At 40.9% G+C, this 23,824-nt stretch overlaps 2 protein-coding genes across 2 annotated transcripts; one reads left to right on the forward strand and one right to left on the reverse strand.

The window, feature by feature from the left end:
• Nucleotides 1-11,636: 11,636 nt before the first annotated feature.
• On the forward strand, nt 11,637-12,477 carry SODALDRAFT_336340 (Gar1-domain-containing protein; the record flags this gene model as incomplete). Its single annotated transcript, XM_028612581.1, has 4 exons — nt 11,637-11,697; nt 11,775-11,825; nt 11,891-11,991; nt 12,082-12,477. 4 exons carry the CDS (start codon nt 11,637-11,639, stop codon nt 12,475-12,477), a joined length of 609 nt encoding a protein of 202 aa, XP_028470519.1.
• A 484-nt stretch (nt 12,478-12,961) lies between these two features.
• Nucleotides 12,962-16,450, reverse strand: SODALDRAFT_288166 (hypothetical protein). Its single transcript, XM_028608589.1, has 3 exons — nt 15,628-16,450; nt 14,707-15,532; nt 12,962-14,642 (listed from the first exon to the last, which is right to left on the reverse strand). The coding sequence occupies exons 1-3, from the start codon at nt 16,241-16,243 to the stop codon at nt 13,298-13,300; spliced, it is 2,787 nt and encodes a 928-aa protein (XP_028470520.1). The 5' UTR covers nt 16,244-16,450; the 3' UTR covers nt 12,962-13,297.
• Between the last annotated feature and the right edge of the window lie 7,374 nt (nt 16,451-23,824).

The following is a 23,824-nucleotide window of genomic DNA, read 5'->3' on the forward strand; positions in this document are numbered from 1 at the left end:
ACCGGGTATTAATATAACCTGTTCTTATAGAGTTAAGTGTATTTAGAACCTAGCTTAGAGCTCCTATGCTATCGGTTATTAATAGTAAAGGTCTCTTAATCGTCGAAAAAACTATAGCAGTAACTATCTTCGTAATCTATTAGAGGTTTAGCGGTACTAGCACGACGTTAATAGATTCAGCCTCTATTATTCTAAGGGCTACGAAAGGCTGCTTCTTAGTCTTCTATATAATAGGTCCTCTAGCTAAAAATACTATATATTCTCTAGTTAAGGTCCTTTCGACTATATCTACGTGGACAGTATCTATTACTACGTATAAGCCGCGTGATAGACTATCTCCATACTACTTACCTCTAAAGATAATAGTATAATCTAATATTCCTTTAATATACCGAAGGAGGTACTTTAAGGCTACTTAGTATATTACCGTAGGGCCGGAATTCACCTCGTATAGCTTAGAGACAGCGAAGGTAATATCAGGCCTTATACTATAAGCGAGGTAGTTTAAGCCGCCTATTTATTAAAGGTATTCGGGCCTAGTTTACTTATTATAACCTTTAGGATCTATAGATATATTAGGTTTAAAGCTATTAGGTAGTAGCCTTTAGGCTATGTTATAATCTTTTATCTTAAGCCTCTTTAGGGCCTTTAGGGCGTATTATTATTAATTAATTATAAGTATTCTTACGACTCTATTCCTCGTGATTATAAAGCTAAGAAACTCCTTTATATCACCTAGATCCTCAAGGGCATAGGCCTTTACTAGTTCCTGCTGTACTATCATAATAGCCACCTTACCTAGTACCATAATGTAAATATCGTCGACGTAGATTAGGATAACCACCCTTATAGTCTTATTAATTAGAATACACCTATTATAATCCAGCGGTTCGAAACTAAGGTCCTTTATATACTTTGCGATATATCGAAACCACTATAACGGCGCTTCCTTTATACTATAAAAGGGCTTCTTTAGAAGGAAGACCTTACCTAGGGATATAGGTAAACCTGTTAGTTAACTAATAAACACCTATATATAGGGTAGTGTCTTTATCATTAGGAAGACGGTATTATAATCGAAGCTCTTATACTCTAGGTTCTTGAATGTAACCACTACTAAAAAGGTTCTGAGTAAGGCTATTTCGATAATTATAGTATATAGATCCTATACCACCTAGTAAGCCCTATACCTAATAAGGTTACCATATTCGTCGTATTTATCGTTAAATACCTATTTACCTAGAAGGACTCTAACACTTTAGACTTTATCGATAAGCTCCTATACTTAGCATTCGTTTAGAGCCTTAAACTATTATTCTATAGCTGGCTTATAGGGTACATTAAAGGCTTTATAGTAGGCAGCCTCTTTATAGGTATAAGGCGTTTATATACGGCTCTCGACTATCTAGGAGACTTCTTCTATTATAAAGCATATAACTAACTTCTCTCGCTAATTAAGGGAATCCGGGGATATTAACTATATTACTTTGTTAATTATAGGTTCTAGGGTAGTAATCTTAGCTTCCGACTCCCCCGTAGGGGGACTACCCTATAATGCTTCCTGCCATTAACTTTTACCTGTCGCACGTCACAATAGCACTTGTATAATTAACTTAGTAGAGTAGAAATCTCGTATATATATATATTATATTAAGTTATATCTATATAAGTTTCTTATACCCTTAATTTAGGTAGTAAAGACTCTGTTATAGTTACTATATTATTTGGATCCTATCCGGTCTTTTCCGGTATCCTCCCTTATTATATTCTAATACCTGAGGTCCCCGAGATCCAAAGCCCTTAGTTAGGCATAGATCCCCTAGGGACCACGTTGTGGTCCGTGTGCCTATACGATATTACCTTATATTAGTTATTAAGGCTATTAAGTGATAGTGATAACAATATCAATAATTACCTTATCTAGATAAATATCTACGTTAACTAATACTGTTTTATAGTCTAGTATGGATTAAGATAAATCTGCTTAATTATTCTCTACGAACTTAAAATCTCTTACCTGTAGTACTCGTTCGAGTTCTAGTACTTAAACGCTATAAATATATCTATAGATAGAGTCGTATCCTACTAGTTTACGTTTCTAGGCCCTTGAATACTATCTTATTAGCTTTAGGCGGCTTAAGATATCCCTTTTTATAAATGTAGGCTATATAGCTAGATATCCTTACATATTAGATATAGGGCTTCTATTAGTCTTTTAGATATTTAAGGGCTCTAGCGGCCTTTTCGTGAGGGCTTAGTCTTAGGAGGACTCCCCCCTATATGGGTAAAAGGTTTGATATCTTTGCTAAGGTCTTAAGGGTATAAGCCTAGATTTATTCGGGTAACCTATTAATAATAATAAGGGTACGGGTTATTTCTTTAACAATACCTCTAGCCCTTTCTCCTTTAGCGTTCTGCACTAGGGTATAGACAGCTATAAAGAGAATTATAATTCTATCTTTCTTAAGCTTATTATATAGCTTATCGTTATTAAACTCTCCTTTATTATCGCTAAGTAAAGTTCTAATCTAGAGCCTAGTCTATTTCTCCTATATAGTCTTAAACGCTTTGATCCCCGTAGCTACTATCTTACTGTTTTTATCTTATAACCACCTTAGATAATAGTAGCCAGTATATTATTCCACCTAGTAAATAGCGTATCTATACCCTCTAAAGGTAATAGGCTTAATCTCGATAAGGTCTATATTAAACTCCCTAGGCGTTAATAGGATAGCAGGTTTAATCCTTAATAGTTATTGCTTAGGCTTAGCGAGGTGATAAGCCTCGTAATAGAACGCCTTTACTTAGGCGTTATTAAATTAGATACCTATAGCTTTATAGGTCTTAACGATCTTATATTTACGGATATAGCTAAGCCTCTTATACTACGTTATAAAATCGGCTTTTAGGTATTTCATACTAGTAGCTACGTAGGCGAGGGTATTAGCTATATTATACCCACCTTCTACTTATTTATCTACCTAGACTACTATAATGTCTTTATTCTAGTTAATCTTCACGAGTTATCGACTCGTTACCTTATAGAAAAGGGTTTATTATTTATTACTATAACCGATTCCTTAACTACGTAGGTATCCTAAAGATAAAAGGTTTACTAGGGTATTTAGAGAGTACTATACGTAGGTAATAGTCTATTCGTGGACGTTATCTTCCGGGTCTTTAGTCTTAAAGAAGGTAGATCCTACGCCTAGTAATCGTGAGCTATTACTATCTATAACCTTTGTAAAAGGTAGATTATCTCTTAGGGTATAGTCCTTAAACTATTTAAGGTCGTTAAAGGTACTAACTTAATATCCTAAGTCCTAGACGATTTCGTTAGAGGACACGGCGGATATAACTATACGTGCTAAGAGGGCTTTATATAGTGACTATTAAGTAAAGGCGGAACCTCTAGACTTAACTTTAACGTCTCTAGTATCTTTAGGTTTATTAGTAGAACCGGTAATAGACGTGGAGGGCTTATCGTCGTCCCTCCTGAACTTAGGGACCTTCCCTGTTTTCTTCTACTCGCTATATTTCTTTTAGAAGATATACTGTATCTTATCTAGTACAGTATTAGGATATACTAGGAAGGACTTACGTATCTAATAATAACCTTTATAGATTTTATATAAAGGGAGGTCGTTATTTCTATTATTATTAGACTAGTTATTACTAGACTAGTTAGTAGATTATAAGAGTTAGGAGATAACCACCGTGTTAATAGATAATATCTTAAAATCCGTAGCTCTAGCCTTAAGTTAAAGGGTATCGATAAGGTTCCGCTAGCTAATAGTCTTCTTACTAAGATAATATTCTACGAGGGCTAGGTATGTACCTTTAATAGTAGTGGTAACTATATAGACGTCTTTCTTATTATTAGCTAAGCTAATCTGGTTATCTAACTGCTTCTTAATAGCGTATATCATTTATAGATACTAAGAGGTTGACTTAAAGTCTTTAACCTTTATAGTGTTCTATTCCTTAACGAGCGGCTTAGTTATTTCTTCTAACACTAGTAGGAATCTCTCTTTAACTACTTACAGCAGTTAGTAAGGGTCTATATTATCCTTATTCCACTCAGATGCCTCTAGACGTAGCTTAAGGGGCTTAATTACGGCTAGCAGGGCGCTATAGACTATTACTTGTTATTAGTTTATAGCTATATCGTGGAAGTAACCTTAGGGATAATTAAACGTAGTTAGTAAATTATAACTAACTAACTAGGCCTTACTTTATACTCGTAGTCTGTATAGTTAGTATGCTCTTTAAGAATATGGAACTTAATCTATATAGATTATATCTTAAGGCTGCTTATCAGGCTATTAATAAAGTCCTATAGGTTAATAGTTTACTGTTAATACTACTAGGCATAATCCTTTTCTGGTATAGGGGGGTTAGTAAAGGTAGTTTGTTAACCTATCTTAGGAGCACCGAAAAGAGGGCCGAACGACTACTTAAGGGCATCTCCAACGTTTCGGGGATCTATTATTAGTTATTTCTAAGAGTATAGATAAGATTTCCTAGTTACTCCAGGCCGCTTTTTATATCTTCCTTACTTATAGCTTCTTTTCCTTTCAATTATTAGGCGGATTATTACTAAGCTATCTTAGCCTTAACCTTATCTTATAGTTTAGTCTTATCGTAGATTAATTCTTTCTCGGGAACAATGTTAAGAGACTACTGCGCCCTTAAGGGGCTAGGCTAGAAGTTCGGCCTCTGTCTCGCTATTATAGAACACGTTATAGATTTTAACGCGATTTATTGGGAAACCTAGGTCGAAGTTAATAGATTATAAGATCCTACGATTAAGAGGGTATATAAAATAATATAATTAATCCTCTCTTTAGTTAGTAATTAATAAAATTTACTCTATGGACAATAGGGGCTTATAACCTAAATTATATATATAGAAACAAAGCTGTCTATAATAGGTTCCTCTGCTAAAGCCTCGAGGTTTAGCTACCTAGATACGGCAACCTAGTTAGTTGGCCGTGGGCACGGACCACCACCGCAACATTACGGAGTAGGTATACAAGGTATCGTATAGGCAGGCCTATAACGTTGTCTATAGAGGATCTAGAGGGGATCCACTCCCTAACTAAGGGCTTCGGGCCTCGGGTATTAGGATATAATAGGGGCGGATACCGGAAAAGACCGGATAGGATCGAAATAATATAGTACCCATCACAGAGTCTTCACCACCTAAATTAAGGGTATAAAAGACTTATACAGATATAACTTAATATAATACACACACACGAGATTTCTGCTCTACTAAGTTAATTATCTAAGTGCTATTTAACTTGCGATAGTTATAAGCCCGGGTTATAATGCTAAAACGATAGATATTAATAAGGCTACCCCTATTCTACTACAAAAGTAATCACGTTTATATAAGTACTCTTAAATAACTATTATCGACCTAATTAGAGTAATTAAGCGATTAATCAACCTACCGACCTACCTATTAATTAATTAATTAACCGATAAGTAAGTAAAGATATCTTTTAATATATCTAACACCGAATAGAAGGCGGCCGTTACTACCCTTATTAACTAGAGGGATTAGGTAATATAGGAGCGCGCTATACGCGGTAAATCTACCTCTTACTAGAAAAACTATCTTAATCCAAAACTAAGCGATAAGGAGGCCGATACCTACCTACTTCTTAAGCCTACGCTACTTAACGTCCGTAAATACGAAGCCCTCGCCGTGGACCTTAACGCGGAGGATGCCACGGCCACCTTATCTTCTATTGTCACGGCTACTCCGTCTTCCACTATTACGCTAAAGGGCGATAAGGCCACGGACGCCACGGACGCTATAGCCACGGCTATTACGGCCGGTGCTATAATAGCTATAGCCGCCGGTAAAAAGAAGATAGCCGCTCGCCGGAAGGTTATGGCCGTAATAAAAGAACCACCGATAAGGACGCTTATATCTATTAATAACCTCTTTAAAAGGGGTATACACGTTACCTATAAGATCGCCGCATATACCGCGAGGAAAAGGCAGACTATAACGCGTAGTAGAAGGAGTTTAATAAGGTATACTTATATATCAAAAGAACCGTTTATACTATATTACGTAACCTCCTCGTATAACTATAGGATAATAATGTAAATAACCTATAAGCTTAGATTACCCTCCTATACGCGTACGTAGGACTAATACTTATAGACCTCTATAAGAAAGCCCTAGTCCTATATCGGCGATATACTACGCCTATAAAGGCTATACCTAAGGATATAAACGCCTAGGTAGTAAGCTGGAAAATAGCGATAATACACTATAAATATATAGGCGTTTTAGAGCTATTAAGTGCGGACTATTAGGCAGAAAACGCGTTGAAAGCTATTAGACCTATTACCTAGGAATAGAGTAATAACTACCTAGTTAATAACTACGATAAGATTACGGAAAATGAGCTAACGATTAACGACTTCGTAAAGGCTCTAAGAGCGGTTCTTAGTAATATAAAGAGCCTATAATCCTCTGCTATAAAGCCTAGAGTCGGGAGAGGCACCTTTAATACCCTCGGGAACCTCCTTAATACTAAGGATACTGCTAATAATAAAGATAATAAGAAGCGTCCTCGTAGCGATACGTCTGTAAGGGCTATCCCTCCCGTAATAAAGAGGCCTTACGAGATATATAAAAACCCCTATACTACCACCGCCTATTAGTATATAAGGCCGGATATACGCCCTTGTACCTAGCGCGGCCGCGAAGATATTATAAAGGTTATAGAAGAGAAGATACGTAATTATAGCTTTAAAAGCCGCGTAGATACCGTGATATAGAAGAGGCGGGAAGTAATAGCTGCTACTGCTAACAAGATAAAGAAAGTCTAGGAAGATTAACTCTATAGTACTATACCTACTACTATAATAGTTTATAAAGACCTATCCGTTAACGCGACGGGACTAGGAGCCTACTTAACCTAGGGGGTAGCGTGTTATCGTATAACGATACTATTAAGATTATAATAAGAATAAGAGGTATCCCTTTCTATTAACTAAGCCAGAGCGCTATTATACTACGCGATCCTAAATTCAGGATCGTTAATCTATATCTTTAATAATTAAGGCCGTTTTATAGCCGTTAGACTACCCACGGATACTTTATCTGTATCCCTTTAGGTGGGTACTTATAAGGCTTTTATCCTTAGATATAGAGATATTAAGCTACGTGTATAATCCTTATCGGGTATAAAAAGGCTACTACGCCTCCGTGACGTCATATTCTATAAGGAATTCGTTACTAATATTGTCTTACAATACTAGCTACGCCTATGAGGTTACCGCTAGGATACCGTAAATAATACTATTATTAGCTCCGCCGACGACTAGCCTATCTATAAGCTACTAAATATCTACGGCTAGTATATAATGAGGCACGCGGAAGCTATAGCCGCTACTATATTCGCGGTCTTAGTAAGGCATCCGCGCGATAGCCTATAGGGAAGATTATAATAACCGCGGCAACCGTAAAAGACCACGGTATAATGGTAGTATAAACAGCTTAGCCACTACGGCACCGATACTCTCGCGAAGATTATCGACGCTACTTAGGGGGTGAAGATAAAGGGACCTCGTATAACGGACTATAACGTGTATAAATAATTATAAGTGCCTATATAGATCCGGCGGATACTATCCTTTTACCCGTTAAAGCCCGGAGAGGCCCTAGCTATTAATCTTTATAATCTAGAAGAGGCGGAGTTATTAGCGGGCGGCCTATATAAGTCTATTATATTCGTTATAGACGTGTATATAGGTTATACGTAGGATTACTACTTATAGAAAAGAGACTAAGGCTGTATCCTATACGCGTTACAAGACGTTTTTGCCCTGCTTAAGACCTAATTCGATATCCGGCTATATATTCTATAAGCCGATTCTAAGATACTGTAGCACTTAGAAGTCATTACTTTCCTTATTACTAAGGGGGTAGAAGGCTAGCTATCGGTATTATATTTATAGGATTAAAACGGCGTTATAGAACGGATTAGAGGTATCGTTAAAAGAAGGGCGAGGGCTATAAGGATTAGAGCTAATCTGCCTATATCTATCTAGCCTAAGATCTTTAACACTACCGTGTATCTATATAATAGGACGTCACGATATATTAACGACTAGTAAACGCTATATAAAGGCCTACGCGGCCGTTAACCTAATCTTACGCACCTATAAGCTTCAGGCTACAAAGCCTTTATAAAAATACGTAATACCTAAGCTAAAAGGAACCGCCTATAAAGGCTAGAACCGAAGGCATAGATCGGTTATTATATCGGATACTAATCCTCGAATAGCTTCCGTATTTAGCTACCACACTTAACGGATATTATTACTATAAAAGATATAGTCTTTAACGAAGATAAGATATTTAACAGTAGGATTAAAACGCTATAAGCTATAGCTTCCGCTAAGGAAATTAGGGAACGCCTATAATCTATCCGTATCACCTAATCTAATAAGACCGCGAATAGACTACTATTAAGGGGTATAGCCGTAGACGTATTAGATCTCGAGTCGGAAGACTCTAACGCTACCGCTATTACTACTGGTAAAGGCGACGCTACCGCTATTACTACGGATAAAGGCGAGGCCGTCGCTATTACTATAAAAGAGGCCACTACTATTATTATAGACGAGGTTCTAAATCTATAGCCTAATACCTAGGCTATAGATTTGGAACCTCGTAACTCTAACACTACCGCTATTACTACGGGAGAGGCCACTACTATTACTATAGACTATATCACCGCTATTATTACGGGTACCGCTATTACTACGGATACTACTATTATTATAGGAGAAGACTATACTACCGCTATTACTACCGACACTTTATAGTTCACTACTATAAGATTTAAACCGTTTCCCACGCCTCTAATATCCCCGGAAGATCCCGCGCGTGCGTTCCTTATAGCGTTAGCAGTGCTTAGGGGCGCTAAGGTAGAAGAACACGATAACCACTAATAGACAGCCATAGATACCCCTAGGGGGTGCCTATCGGCCGCACGCCTAGTAGCCGCGCGCCTATCTATCACGAGAACTATTATAAGTCTATATACGACCGAGAAGGTCTAGAACGATAACGCTAGGAAGGCGTTCTTTAACGCTAGAAGGACTTATAACTCTGTACGCGGGAGGAAGTAAGCTATTAACAACGGTAACATCGTCGGCGCTAGGGATTATAGATCTCTCTCCCTCTAACACTTCCTTATCGCGTCTAACCCGCGAGGATCTCCCGCCTCCGCTAAACCACTACTACGATATATGCCTATACCCGTTATGGGAGCGGTGGTTATAAGCTAAGGGGGAATACCTTAAAGGGCACCGATTGATAGGCTACTAATAAGAGGTCCGTGGCGATTAGGCTAATAAGTAATAAGTCCTCGCCTATAGATAGGTATATACCTATAAAAATTATAAGGAAAGCACCCTCCTTAATTATAAGGCACGCCTCGTAGTATAAGGGGATTAATAAAAACGGTTAGAGACTAAAAATAATTACGCCGCTATACTAGTATCACGGTTATCCCGTATACTAATAGCGATTACCGCCTAATTTAATCTAGAGATAAGGCAGTTTAATACCGTTAACGCGTTTATTAACGCTAGCCTTAAAGAAGAGGTATTTATAAACATATCGTAAGGCTATAAGGTAATAGGTAAGGTCCTATTACTACGGAAAGCCCTTTTCGGTGTAAGGGTATCGCCACTACTATAGTAAGAGGAATTCTGCGGCACGCTATAGAAGATAGGATTCACGGCCGTGCCGGATAACCCCTATATTATACTCCGCGATAGTTTAATCCTATTCTTCTACGTTAATAATATCGGACTTATAAACTATAAAGACCGTAAGACGGACGCTAATAGCCTTAAGGCTGCCCTTAAATAAAGCTATAGGTTATTAGGAGGCGAAGAAATCCATTAGTTCCTAGGAATTAAGGTCCTAAGGGATAGAGCCACCCGTAGGTTATAGCTATTATAATTCTCCTATATAGAGAAGATCGCGGGTAAATACTACGTAGATATCCTTTACCGAAAACTATTAAAGGTCCTATTATTAACTATAGAGCCGTTAATACCACGCGACGGTATACGCGCGTCGATTCCCGAGGTTTATTAGTATTAGGGTATAATCGGTTCTATCCTATATATCGCTATCGTGATAAGACCCGATATCGTATTCGCCTATTCGAAGCTTTCCTAATACAACGTTAACCCCACCTCTAACCACCTTAAGAGGGCTTAATAAATAATACTATTCCTATACTATATAAGACACCACTACCTAGAATTCAGCGGGGATAGGCTTTTCCTAATAGTAAGCGACGTGTCCTTTAAGGATAATCTAGACCGTAAGAGCTTATAAGGATATACGATAAAGCTTTTCGGCGGCACCGTTAAGTAGAAGGCGGGTAAGTAACTAATAGTGATACTATTATTAATAGAGTTGGAACTACTCGCTTTTACCGAAGCAGCTAAGAAGACGCTATTCGTTAGCCGGATATTAAGGGATTTAGAGCTTCGGTTAGATTAATAGTAACTATAGCTACACTACGATAATTAGCAGACTATTACCCTTATTAATAAGAAGGCATAACGCCTACGGATAAGGCTACGGTATATTAATATATATAACTAATAGGCGCGCTAGTTAGTATAATAAGGTCTTTTTAAGGTTATATACGTTAACACGAAGGAGATGATCACGGATGGTTTAACGAAGGTATTACCGGAGACGGGGATTAAAAGACTATAGTAATAGCTTAATTTAACGGATTAAAAGAATCGTATTAAGTAATCGAAATAACTGCACGAAAAGATTAAACGCGCTAAAGCTATAGCTAAAGCTATAGCCGTAATAACGATAACAGCCCCCGAGGGCGTAGTAGATCCGATAGATATAGATCCGATTAAGTAAATCCGGCTAATTAGAATCGAGGAACTAATTAAGATAGAATTAAATTAAACGGTTAAATAGGGCGGATTTAGATCCCTTTTATAAGGGCGTTTTCCGATTAACTATTAATTTTACGATAGAAAAGCTAAGAGCGTTTAGTTTAAACCGAAGCCTCTAATTAGTTAGTTAACCTAGGAAGACCCACCTTAACTAAGGGGGTATATCGTATAGGCAGGACTATAATATAGTCTATAGGGGATCTAGGGAGGATTTACTCCCTAATTAAGGGCTTCGGGCCTCGTGTATTAGGATATAATAGGGGCGGATACCGGAAAAGACCGGATAGGATCTAAATAATATAATACCTATAACAGAGTCTTCACCACCTAAATTAAGGGCATAAGAGACTCACACAGATATAACTTAATATAATACACACACACGAGATTTCTGCTCTCCTAAGTTAATCATCTAAGTGCTATTTAACGTGCGACAGAAGGTACACGCAAAAGTTGCGGCGTGTTGCTGCGAACGGCAGCTATGATGACAAAGCAGGCCGGGCACCATAGCTTTTCCGAGCCGACCAAACCACCCAATCATCATTCGGTTCTCGAACCACTGATGCAGGGAAAATTTCAATTCGACTCGAGATAGCTTCATGCACCGAATCCTTATCTAGAGCAACCTCACATACGCAGATTATTGTGCCAACATGTCATTCGGACGAGGTGCACCACGAGGTCGCGGGGGTGGCTTTGGTGGCCGCGGTGGAGGTATGAGAACCCTGCATTGTCTTCAATGCTCTGGCGCTCTATCCGGAGCTGGTCGCTGACTCTGTTCTCTGTCTCAGGCCGTGGAGGATACCAACAGCGAGATATGGGACCGCCGGCCCAGATTCTAGGTCCGTTTGTGACCCGGTTGGGATGTATTTGGGTGTTCGTGAGGGAGGCTAACCAGGGCGAGTAGAAATGGGCAAGTTCTTACACGCATGCGAGGGCGAAATGGTCTGCGAAAGCATCAACCCCAAGATCCCCCAATTCAACGCCCAGATGTTCCTCGAGAATAAGGTCAGCCGAAAATAATACCTGCAGCCTTTCTGCCGGATCATGTCCCCACTTTCCATCTCCCTGATTTGCTGACCGCGCAATTGGCCTTAGACTTCCATCGGCAAGATCGACGAAGTTCTGGGACCCATTAACCAGGTCTACTTCACCATTAAGCCTTCCGAAGGTATTCAGGCCACATCATTTAAAGAAGGCGACAAGTTCTATATCTCCTCGGAGAAGGTGCTTCCCATGGAGCGGTTCTTGCCGAAGCCCAAGGGGCCGCCTGGTCCGAAACCGAAGCGCGCCGGCCGCGGAGGACCAGCGCGGGCTGGGTTTGCCCGTGGGGGCTCACGTGGCGGACGCGGCGGCGGTGGACGCGGCGGGTTCTCAAGGGGAGGAGGTCGTGGCGGGAGCGGCTTTGGTGGTCGTGGTGGCGGCAGAGGAGGTCAGGGCAGGGGAGGAGGTGGAGGTGGCCGTGGCCGGGGCGGCTTCAGTCGGGGGTGGTAGGGAAGGTGCTGAATCTGGTTCTTCCCCACCAGCCCCCGTCTATCTCTGCGTGCGTGGATCACGAGTTCTTGTATGTTTTGGGGCGGGAATTTCGGCGTTCTGGACTGCTTTGCTTGATATAAAAAGGTCAGGGCTCCCGGGCTGCGAAGACAGCATGTTCATATCCAGTAGCAGTAGTGCCTGTGCTTCATCACCCCATCGGATGGACAGTTTGCCAGTGCTAGGACTAACTGACCCACGATGGTTCCACATCTTAGGTGCACGATAGATCATTGTGATAAATACATTGGGTTCCTACCTAACGGGGAGGGGGCGTTGTAGGACAGCTCGAACAGAGAATTTTTGGTGGCCAGAGCCTGGACAGAGATATTTCTGTCAACATAAAGTTCTAAGACTGTCGATAGACTGACCAGTTACTAGGCTCTGACCTGTACCCCCTCGCCCCCGTAGGTATGAAAGAAACCCAGCAGGTTGGGTGGGGGTGAGGGGTGCGGGGTGCGGCGGTAGGGGGCAGTTTCTTTTTTTCGCCTCTTCCATTTTGAATGTTAGTTAGGTACGAAATACACCGTCCTTCAAGACGAATTCCCGTGTCCACTGACGAGCCCAGTTCGCAACTACTTCTGTTTTGATGTCGCTTCCATTTCCTCCTGCCCTTTCCTGTGCCGATATGGCTGTAGTATGAAGAGCAAAAAAGACGAAAAGACGAGATATTTATGGACGAATACTCAAGACCAAATACATGAAAAGAGACTGCCCGCCAAGTGTCCGAAACCAACAAGAAACCCAGCGACTACCACCCGGCATGAGTGCTTCTTTATTCCTACAAAACTCGGTTGCTAAGCTTCTCCATGGTCGGAGTATTGCCATTCGGGTATTCGCCTGGGATGTGCGGGATGCTGTTTGTCCTGACATTCATTGACATGGGCCGACCGTTAGGCACATTCTGATCCGGGAATGCGGCGGTAGGGTAGTAGTCGCCATGAACAGGAGACGACACAGAGCCTTCAAAGCTGCGAGGCTCGTTATTTGGGGGGTACCCGCGAACATCGTTGTGCTGACCCCCAGTCGTGATCACCGGCGGTTTGCTGATGTCTCCGGTGCTTCGGTCTTCCGACGGGTAATTATATTCACCGCTATGCGCAGCCTGAAGCCTGTTCGAAGAGTTGTAGGCCTTGTCGTTCAGTGGTTGGCCATCCTGAGCATTGACACCCGCAGCTACATAGGCACCAGGCTCCCAAGTTGGATTCGTCTGTTGTGAACCGCCATCGGCCATGATCTGGACAGCAGGGCTCTGATCTCGGGTCCCGCGTTGGCTAGCATGGGACCCATAGCTCTGCCGGTTTTGAGACCGTTGTGTTTCTCCTACAAAAGCCATGTCGGGTTGGGAGGGTTGGGAGGGGTGATAGGGGTAAGAAGAATCGATCTGGAATTGGGACCGCTGGAAAGGCTCATTTGTGTAAGGGTTCACTCCGTCCTCGCGAGCTTGCTGGCTGACGATTGCAGCATGTGAAGGAGATTCTTCCATCGGCGTATGACTTGTGTTTCCGTATCCTCCCCTGTGGTTATCTTGGGCCTCCCTCGTGTAATAATCGCGTCCTTGGCTATTTTGGGGTATGAAACCCACCATCCCATCTGCCTCGCGGCTCCGGTTGTCGAACCGCGAACTCATACTAGAAGGCGAGAGCGGAGCCTGTAAGTCTCGTTGCGCGTTGACTTGGATATCAGATGGGAACCTCCCACCTGGCTCAGGACGGCGTATATCTTGCTTCAGGTCTGTCTCGGCTGGGATAACGGCTTCTGCGGAGAAAGGCTCCTCATCTTCCTCGTCGACCACGGCGTCGCTGCTAATCGAGCGTCGCGAAGACTGACTAAGGCTCCTAGTGTGGCGCACATACTCGCTTCGTTCTTGCGGCGTCTTCTCGGTGAGTGCTTTGACGTCCTCGTACCATGCCATCATGGTGTCATGCGTCTCGGCGCGGAAGACCCAAGTGTGGCCGCGATGCATGGATCCTGCTTGCCGTCCCTTGAGGATGAATTTGTTGGAAGAACCACCTTCGCTTGAATGAGATCCTAGCTTCTGTTCCGGCAGGTATAATGACATCACAGGCGCTTGCGTCTTGTCCGCTGATTTGAATTCATGGAGATGAGTCGGAGAAAGCACATACCTGGATGCGTAAGCAAATACCCGGCAACACAAAGAAGCTGGGCAGGGCAAGGGGGGATACATACCAGCCCGCAGTATAGCTTTTCAGGTACTTGCTCTTTCGTTCCAGGAGGCCCGCGCGGATTTCCTGACAAGACTCGTGATCTTGGCCAGGATAGTGAATCTGCTCGGCAGATCGGACAGGAACATCAGGGTCCACAAACTGATCGTCTTTCTGGACGAAGTACGTCCATTCACGGTCTTTTGGCATGGAGATGGGTCCAATGCGGAGCTCGTCGATCGCATTATAGGCAGCATCGGACTCACGCTTGAGGATGCCGGCATAGGCATTATACGCCTTCTGGATCTCGCCGACAACGATCGATTCGAGTTCCCTTCCGGAGGTCTCAAGATTCAGGTACGCTTGGTGTAAGTAGTTTTCCTCGTCGATCTGAAGCTCCACCTGTCGATCGACGGCCAGACGGAGAAGGTATGGATCTTGCTTGCCAGTGGCTAGAGACGGATCCAAGTCACTCTGGCCGATCGTGTCCTGAAGCGCCTTAACAGCCTTCCGTGTATTGTCCATCTCCTTCTCTACGGAGTTTTTGAAGTCGCCAGATAGACTTTTGATCTCCTTAATCTTCTGCTGAAGATCGCTTCTCAAACCGGTCAAGGCAAGAATAACGTCCTCTTCGATCTCCTTCGCTTTGTTGGCCTCGAGAATGGCGTTCTTGTGGTAGGTCCTCAGGATGTCCATGGCATCGTCAAGCCCCCCGGAGGCCAAGAAGCCTGCTGGCGCCGCTATATTGTTGGCAACATTGGCCACCTTCAGGATGGACTTGGCCTTGGCCTCGTAGTGGCTCTGAATCTCGCGATAGTAGGCTATGAGGTCCTTCAAAATCTTGCGCCAAGCTGGGAGCGCGATCGTTTAGCATATATGCGCGACCTAGGGGGAGAAAAAAAGGCCAAAAAAAAGGCGCAAAGTAATTAATGATCTTGCTACTCACCATTGAAGCGATTCGCTAGAACCTCCGTTGGATTCCCGGCAGTTGGCACGGGGCAGTGAAAAGCACTATTTGCCTCATCTGGGTCTGAGGCAGATTGTAGGGCCAAGCTGCGTACACTTCCAGCCTTCATGCTGCGGCGGCTTCCGTTGCGCCCGAGACTGGCATTCCTGCGCAGAGAGCTTTTTTTCTTAAGAGTATTCCCCCGAGACGGGAGGCTGATGTGATCCTCATCCTGGCTGCCATGGTACGAGTTCGGTCGCTGCATATTGGCCGAGGAACCGTCAATGATACTCGCTCCTCGCTGGCTCGCGTTCCATTCCTCGGTGAATTTTCCTGGGTTGGGTGCTTGTGTTGATGAGTGGTGGTTGTTATTGCTATTGCTATTTCTGTTGTCGCGGTGAAACCACCTCGGGATGAGGTGGCTGCTTGTGGCTTGATTTGGCGGAGAGGCCTCCGTAGCGTCTGGATAGGAATGCTCCGGGGGAAAGTTGGACGAAGGTATATTTGCGTTGGGGTTCAGTTTTGAATTGGCGGAGATGCATGAGACGAGTTGGGAATGGTCGTCGAAGTCAGGACTGCGCGTATGGAGCGTTGTTTTTGTGACTTTGGAAGCCATGCAAAGATAATGCGTACGAGCTAAAGATATGTGTGCTTCGAGGGTATGTGTATATATGACCGCATGCGCTGGCGGGAGGGAGGGGAGAATGCACTTGTGGTTATGAATGTTCGTCAAGTCCTGACGCAAGTATGAATGTTCGTCAAGTCCTGACGCAAGTATGAATGTTCGTCAAGTCCTGACGCAAGTATGAATGTTCGTCAAGGCCTGACGCAATCAGTCGAGAAATAGGATGCTGCTCCCGCCCAGGAGCCCGACCGGCCAATTAAGTCGTCAATGTGGGAGACAGGACACAAAAGCCCAAGCCCAATGGGTGGGCCATTGCTGTCATTCGTTGGTTTTAGGGGCCTCTGGCAGTTTGGGGTACACCTCTTCAGATATTAGAAACGTTAGCTCGAGACTAAGCTCCACACCCCGCTCGATCATTGGATTACACTACTAATCCGTACCTTTACACCTATTTTATATAGGTGTGTACGAAGACAAATGTCGCCACCAGACTGATATCAGGCTAATTATGTCGCATCGAAAATGTACCACTACGCTAAAAGGGAATTCCCATGTATCTTGGGGTTCTGTTGTACAGGTAGATAGCAGTCTTAAAGATCTCAGGGCAGATGCATATAGGTGGATTTGTAAACGTACAACGCACAACTGTATCGGCCCTACACAGCCGTGGTCTGACAACTAGTCCTGCGGGAAATCGTCGGTATAAAAACGGTGGACTCTTCGGGCGTAGGTATATCAAACGAACGGTGTTTGTATAGGGAAACCGTTCTGCTTAAGTACCCTAGCCCGTATCACCCAGACTAGATATCAACCCTAGCTCTTTAATTAACCCAATCTCCTTATATAATAATACTAGGTTAATCTTATATTTTTATATAGTAGTAACTAGTATTCCTGCTATTCTTTTTTAAAGCTTTAGATAGCTTCTAATTTAAACCGCCGCCTAGCTCGCGAAGAGTTTTAGTACTATAGCATTACGCCCTCTTACCCACCCACTAATCTAGCTAACGCCTATCTAAGCGTCGAAGAAGCAAACTAACTGCTTACCTACCTAGGCTTAAAGCTATTACTAACGGCTTACCTACCTAGGCGTCGAAGAAGCTATTACTAATCGCTCGCCTACCTAGGCTTAAAGCTATCACTAACCGCTCGCCTACCCAGGCTAGAAGCTATCGTTAAACCGATAACCGTTAATTCAACCACCTCCTCCTTCCCTTCCACCTTCTCCGCCACCTCTTTTACACCCTATACCTATCCCCCCCCCCCCCTCCCCTTTAGAGGATAACCTCCTCTAACGCCTATATCTATAATAGCCCCCTTCTTAACGGTCGATCTAACTATATCGCTTAGATTATTAAGGATTAATAACGCGCTAAGGACCTTAACCTCTAGCACTTTATCTAGGGCTAAGCTTATATTAAGAGCTAGACTCCTACCCTTAAAGACTATTGTATCTATAAGCCTAAAGCAAAATTAGAGCTAGCTAAGCCTAGCCCTTCTACTCTTTCTATCCCTTCTACCACTCCTATACTAGTGCCTAACCTTTAAGCCTCGTAAAAGATCTAGAAGAACCGGCTACTTATTAGAATATACAGTGCTTATACGTTACCACAGGACTAGCACCAGACTTATATGGGGATCGTAGTCAGGTCAGACCGTTAAAGATACGACGCATTAAGGTCTAATAAGCTAGTTAGCTTAGAAGCTAGCTTAGATCTAGTAAGCTAGTTAGCTTAGGAACCAGCTTATACCTAAACTTAGTCCTAAGGAGGCCTCTCGCCACCCACTTAGTTAGAAGACCTTAGGTAGGTATAAAGAGGGGAGTGCCTTTTATAGTTCCTAGAGTCTTAAGAAAGGACTTAACGAATAATCTTATCACGATACCCCCTTTTTAGTTCCTATTAGTCCCTAAGTAATCTTATATTATTCTATAATAGTCTATTACTCCTTATAGTATACCTATAATATTTTATTTATTCTTCCTTTTTACACGGGTATAATAACCGACAGGAATTATAACGACTAATTCGACCCACGTAATACTAAAGACTAGTTAATAGTAAAACCCTAGGAGACTATGATACCTTAATACGCTAATCCGCTGATTCCCCCTCTTATAGGACCTATAGATAATAATAAAGAAGGATTATCTTCCCTTTTACCCCCCCCCCTCCCTCCGATAAGGCCTTTAACCCTAATACTCCTAATCCTAAAGGATAAGGGGATAACCGTGTAACGCGATATACTTACTTAGACCTCTAAAGTCTCACTATAATAGACCTCTAAGATACCGAACTTATAGTAAAGACCCGTTATCTTAACCTACGTCTTAAAAGAAAGAAGAAAGAAGGCTAACTTAAACTTCTATGTAGCGGTATCGACCCCGATACTATTACCCCTATAACCTCGTAGGAGCCCTCCCGGTTCTTTTTAGATATACCCGTATAGGGTAATAACGTAATTAAAATTAATATAAATATTCCTAAATAGGATAGAGTATCTTACGATAGATATCTTATTTTTATCGAGGATATTAAGTCCCGGATTACTATAAACCCTAACTAGTTTCGTACCGAATTACCTAAAATCTTCTACGCCTTTAATAGTCTTCTATAGACTATTAAATCACTATAGCGTTACTATTAGAGGACTACCTTCGGATATATAAATCGTGAAGGAGGAGCTATTTAGGAAAATATAAAGAAGTTCCTCGCTAGTCTATTAGTTAACGATAATACCCGGGAGATATCTATCATGGAATAACTATTCTCCGACCGTATACGGTAAAAACCTGACTAATCCTATAATAGATTCCTAGACTTTATAAATAAACTCTTCACGGAAGTCCTTATTATTCTTAATAATAAAATTCGTATATAGTTAATTCTTAATAAGTTATAAAAACCCCTTAAAGACCGGATCCGTGCTAGAGAGTTACCGAAGTTAGTTAAAGAGCTCTATATAGCCGCCCGCTAGGCCTAGGTTATTTTAACCCAGGATACCGAGGATAATAACTAGCCTCGCTCTTCCTTACTAGCTTATTAACGGGCTAAGTATAACGATAAGTGGAAAAAATAATTAAGCCCTTCACGTAGTCGTAACTAGAATAATACTAAGGGTACTAAAGGATAAGATAAGAATATATCGGATAAACCTTAAAAGAACCCCTATATTAGGCTATTACCCCTTATTAAGAAAATCGAGTATTTTTACTATTATAAAAAAGGCTATTATTGCTTATCGTGCCTAAAAGACCCTAAGAAGATAAATTAGAACGCTAATAGGCCTTAGAATAATACCTAGAATAAGTCGCCTAGTACTAATTCCGTACTAGTGGATCCTAAAAGAAATACTATGATAGGTTAAGTGTAGGTTATACCTTTTAAGGAACCCTTATAATAAGAACGCGAGCCGTCTATATTAGCACCTCTTTCCTATAGTCCCCTAGAGATATAACTTAGTTTACGATAAGGCGGTATATAATAAGATAGTAAAAGGACCTTTTACCATGCTTATATAGACTTAGGTTCGGACTTAGATATTACTAATCGCGCTAGCCTCTTACCCGCTCATAAACCCTTAGGACCTACTAAGGATATCTCGTGGATAATACTAGGTTATCAGGTAAAGACCTACGGTGTTATAAAATTAATCTACTAGATTATAGATAGTTCGGGTAGGACCTAAGCCGAAACTATTATATTTCACGTTATAGATTTAGATCCTAATAGCGCCTAGATTATCCTTAGTCTCTTATAGCTCTAGTCCTAAAATCCTAGTATCCACTAGAAGGATAAGACGTGGATATTTTATCTTTAGAAGTCCGAATTAGCTCTTATTACCACGACCTGCTAGCTATATAAGGCTATTAACCGCGCTACCACGGTAATCCCTTTAATAGTATAGACTACCACGGCTATATATCCTACGCGTCTAGGCCAGATTATAACTATTACCTAAAACCCTCCTTAAAACTACTAGGAGTATATCTAGAACCCCCTTAGCCCCCTTAATAAGGATACCCTCCCTAAACTATACTAATATTTTACTAATATGTTTAATATAGTTAAAGCCGGTCGCCTCCTACCGTATTATAAGTAGGACTACGTAATTAAACTTAATAAGGGTAAATCGCCCCCTTTTAGTCCTATCTACGCCTTAGCCGAGGAGGAACTCGTAGTCTTAAGGGAGTATATTAAAGATACTTCGGCGAAATAATAGATCCGGCCTTTATCTAGTCTAGTAGGCGCCACTATCCTTTTTATCCTAGAAAAAAGGTAGAAAGCTAAGACTATATATAGACTACCGAGGACTTAATAAGGTAACTAAGAAGGACTATACGCTACTCCCGCTAATTTATAAGATGTTAGACCGCTTATCTTATTCGACGATCTATATAAAGTTAGACCTTGAGGACGCCTATTATTAGTTACGGACCTAAGAAGGCGATAAATAGAAAACCGTATTCTGGACTAAATACGGTTATTACGAGTATCTAATGATACCTTTTAGTCTTTATAACGCTCCTGCCTCCTTTTAACGGTATATTAATAAGTCTTTACGAGGACTTATAGATACTATTTACGTTATTTACCTAGATATTATTCTAATCTATAGCTCGGATATTATATCGTATCGGTAATATATACGGAGTATCCTATAACGGTTACGGGAATAGTCCCTATACGCTAATCCGAAGAAATATATTTTTAAGATTTAAGAGGTAGAGTTCCTCGGGTTTATCTATAGCCCTTCTAGTATCTTTATAGACCCTAAACGGGTAAAAGCTATCCAGGATTAGGAAAAGCTAGATACGATTAAAAAGATCTAGGTTTTCTTAGGATTCACGGGGTTTTACCGGCGGTTTATAAAAGCCTACTCTAAGGTTATAGTATTACTAACTAACCTATTAAAAGACGGAGAAAGAGTTAGGGTCTTTATATTAACCTCTAAGGAGCAGAATACTTTCCGCCTACTATACTAAAAATTCTAGGAGGCGCCCGTTCTTCGATATTCTAATCTAACCTTACTAATCCGGATTAAGCCGGACGTATTAAGTTTCGCCCTAAGCGTAGTTATTAGTTAACTTAATATAGACTAATAATAAAGACCTATAGTATTCTTTTCTAGGAAGCTATATAGTCCCGAGTTAAACTACTCTACCCTGGATATAAAGCTTATAGCTATTATAAAAGCTTTTTAATTATAAAGATACTATATCGCCTACGCGTAGACCCCTATAAAGGTATTAACGGACTACTTAAACCACCGCTACCTTCTCGAAAAACCTAACGTAAAGGCCTAGCACGCCTAATAGCTTAAGGAGTTAGTAGTTTACGACTTTATTATATAATACCGACTAGGTATTAGTAACCCTATAAATAACCTCTTAAGGAAGCCCTAGTATATAATAGAAAGTCTGAACCTTCGTATAGAGCGACAAAAGCCGGTTAAAGTATTCATGTAAAAGTTCACGGTCGGACACGTTTACACTGCCCCTAATACTACCCTTACCCCTTATAAAGATATAATAATATTAGTACCTAGTCTTAAGGATAATATTATAGAAGCCTAATAAAAATACCCCTTTTATAAGTCGTTACGGGAAGGTAACCCGACTAACACGTAGTCTTATAATAAATAAGGTCTAGTCTTTTTCCGCGATAGGCTTTTTATTTCGAAATACTCCGGTCTCCGGGAATAAATCCTATAGGCTTTCTACGACTACCCTGTAGCTAGATATTATAGAATTATAAGGACCCTTCGGCGTATTACGGATACCTTTTTTTAGGAATATATAAAATAAGACGTTAAGACTTTTATCCCTACTTACCCTATTTATTAGAAGACTAAGCATAGATATTATAAGCCCTATGGGTGCCTTTAGAGTCTCTTTATACCGGGCCGTTTATTCTAGGAAATTTTAGTTAATTTTATTACCGGCCTACTACCTATAATACACGGAGCTAGGAAAAAGGACGCTATTCTTATTCTCGTATACCGGTATATAGAATTTACCCTATATATCCTGTATGGCTTTAGTTTAAGTATAGAGGGCTTAACGAACCTTATATAGTTAAGTATCTTTTCTATTTTTAGCCTACTAGATAGTATTATTTCTAACCGTGGTGCTTTATTTATAAGTAAATTTTAATTTACCCTATATAGGCGCTTAGGACTTAAAAGGCGACTATCGATAGCGTTTTATCTATAGACCCATACTTAAACTAAGCGCTAATATTAGAACCTAGAGTACTACCTACGGACTTATTATACTTACTAGCAGGATAACTACGTAGATTAGCTCTTATTAGCTTAGTTTACGTATAATACCGTGTAGTATTCTATAATCTAGTAATCTCCCGCTATAGTATATATAGGCTATACCCCCTAAGGACCTAATAATATTACGCTCCCTAAAACTAATAAGTTCTACGCCGTATCGGCCGATAAATATATTAAATACCTAATAGCGAATGGGAGAGCCCTTATATACCTTATTAAGACGGCCTAGGATATATATGTAAAGTACTATAATACTAATAATCTTACTTATAGGTTTAGAAAAGGCGATTATATCCTCCTCTCTGCTAAAAGCAGAAATACCTTAGTAAAAAGCTTTTAGATAAATACCTAAAACCCTATAAAATTAAGGAAGTTATAGGGAATCACGGCCTCGCCTATAAGTTAAAGCTCCTATTAACTATAAAAATTTATAATATTTTTCCTATTTCCCTCCTAAAGCTATAAAGCCCTTATATAAATAGCGTCTAGGTCCCCTAGGAAGTTAAGGTAAAACCTTAGGAGTCCGATAAATACGAAGTTAAGAATATCCTAGCCTACCGTTATAATAAAAACCGCCGCTAATACGTAATTAAGTAGGAAGGCTACGGCTATAAGGAAAATACTTAGGAACCCACGCGAAATATCCCGGAATTACTCCTTTATAAATATTATACTAGGAGGTCTCGATAGACTCCCTAGATAAACACTTAGAGCCTCTTAGGAGTTTAATCCTAATATACTAGGTCCAGGAAATACCTTACGTATTAGAACCTTAGGAATTTATATACCGAACCCGTAGACCTCCTAAATTAGGGTCTAGGAAATTAATTATTACCCTATAAGAACTTACTATTATACTAGATATAACAACTAAAAAGTATAATTCCTAAGACCCCGATATAAATCCTCGGTAACTATATATTAACCGTCCCCTAGCCCCTCCTCTTACTACGGCTACTTATTAAGTAGGTACTCGTATAAATATTTACCTATAGCTACGAAATATAGTAGCGTACTCTTTATAATCTCCTAATAAGACTAAGTATCTCGAACCGCCTCTTTAGCGACGCGGCGGACTATAGGAGTCTTATTAAAGCCCTAATAGTTTTAGGCCTAATAGCCGCTCTTAGCCTTACCTAATAAAATTTATAGCTCCTTTAATTCGGCCTATTACTAAGTTAGTGAAATATACTCTCTTAGGAGATAAGGTTTACTTATAAGCTATATATCGGTATAATAGCCGCGTTTATTAGCTTTAATTAGATAACGCTATATACGCTTACCTAG

This window comes from Sodiomyces alkalinus (assembly GCF_003711515.1).
Source record: "Sodiomyces alkalinus F11 unplaced genomic scaffold SODALscaffold_1, whole genome shotgun sequence".
Taxonomy (NCBI): domain Eukaryota; kingdom Fungi; phylum Ascomycota; class Sordariomycetes; order Glomerellales; family Plectosphaerellaceae; genus Sodiomyces; species Sodiomyces alkalinus.

Bases quoted from the DNA above. Each gene is read 5' to 3' on its own strand.
- SODALDRAFT_288166 (XM_028608589.1), bottom strand. From the start codon at position 16,243: ATGGCTTCCAAAGTCACAAAAACAACGCTCCATACGCGCAGTCCTGAC. The intron at 15,533-15,627 runs GTGAGTAGCAAG...TCGCGCTCCCAG, and splicing joins TCTAGCGAATCGCTTCAATG to CTTGGCGCAAGATTTTGAAG. The intron at 14,643-14,706 runs GTATGTATCCCC...TTACGCATCCAG, and splicing joins AAAAGCTATACTGCGGGCTG to GTATGTGCTTTCTCCGACTC.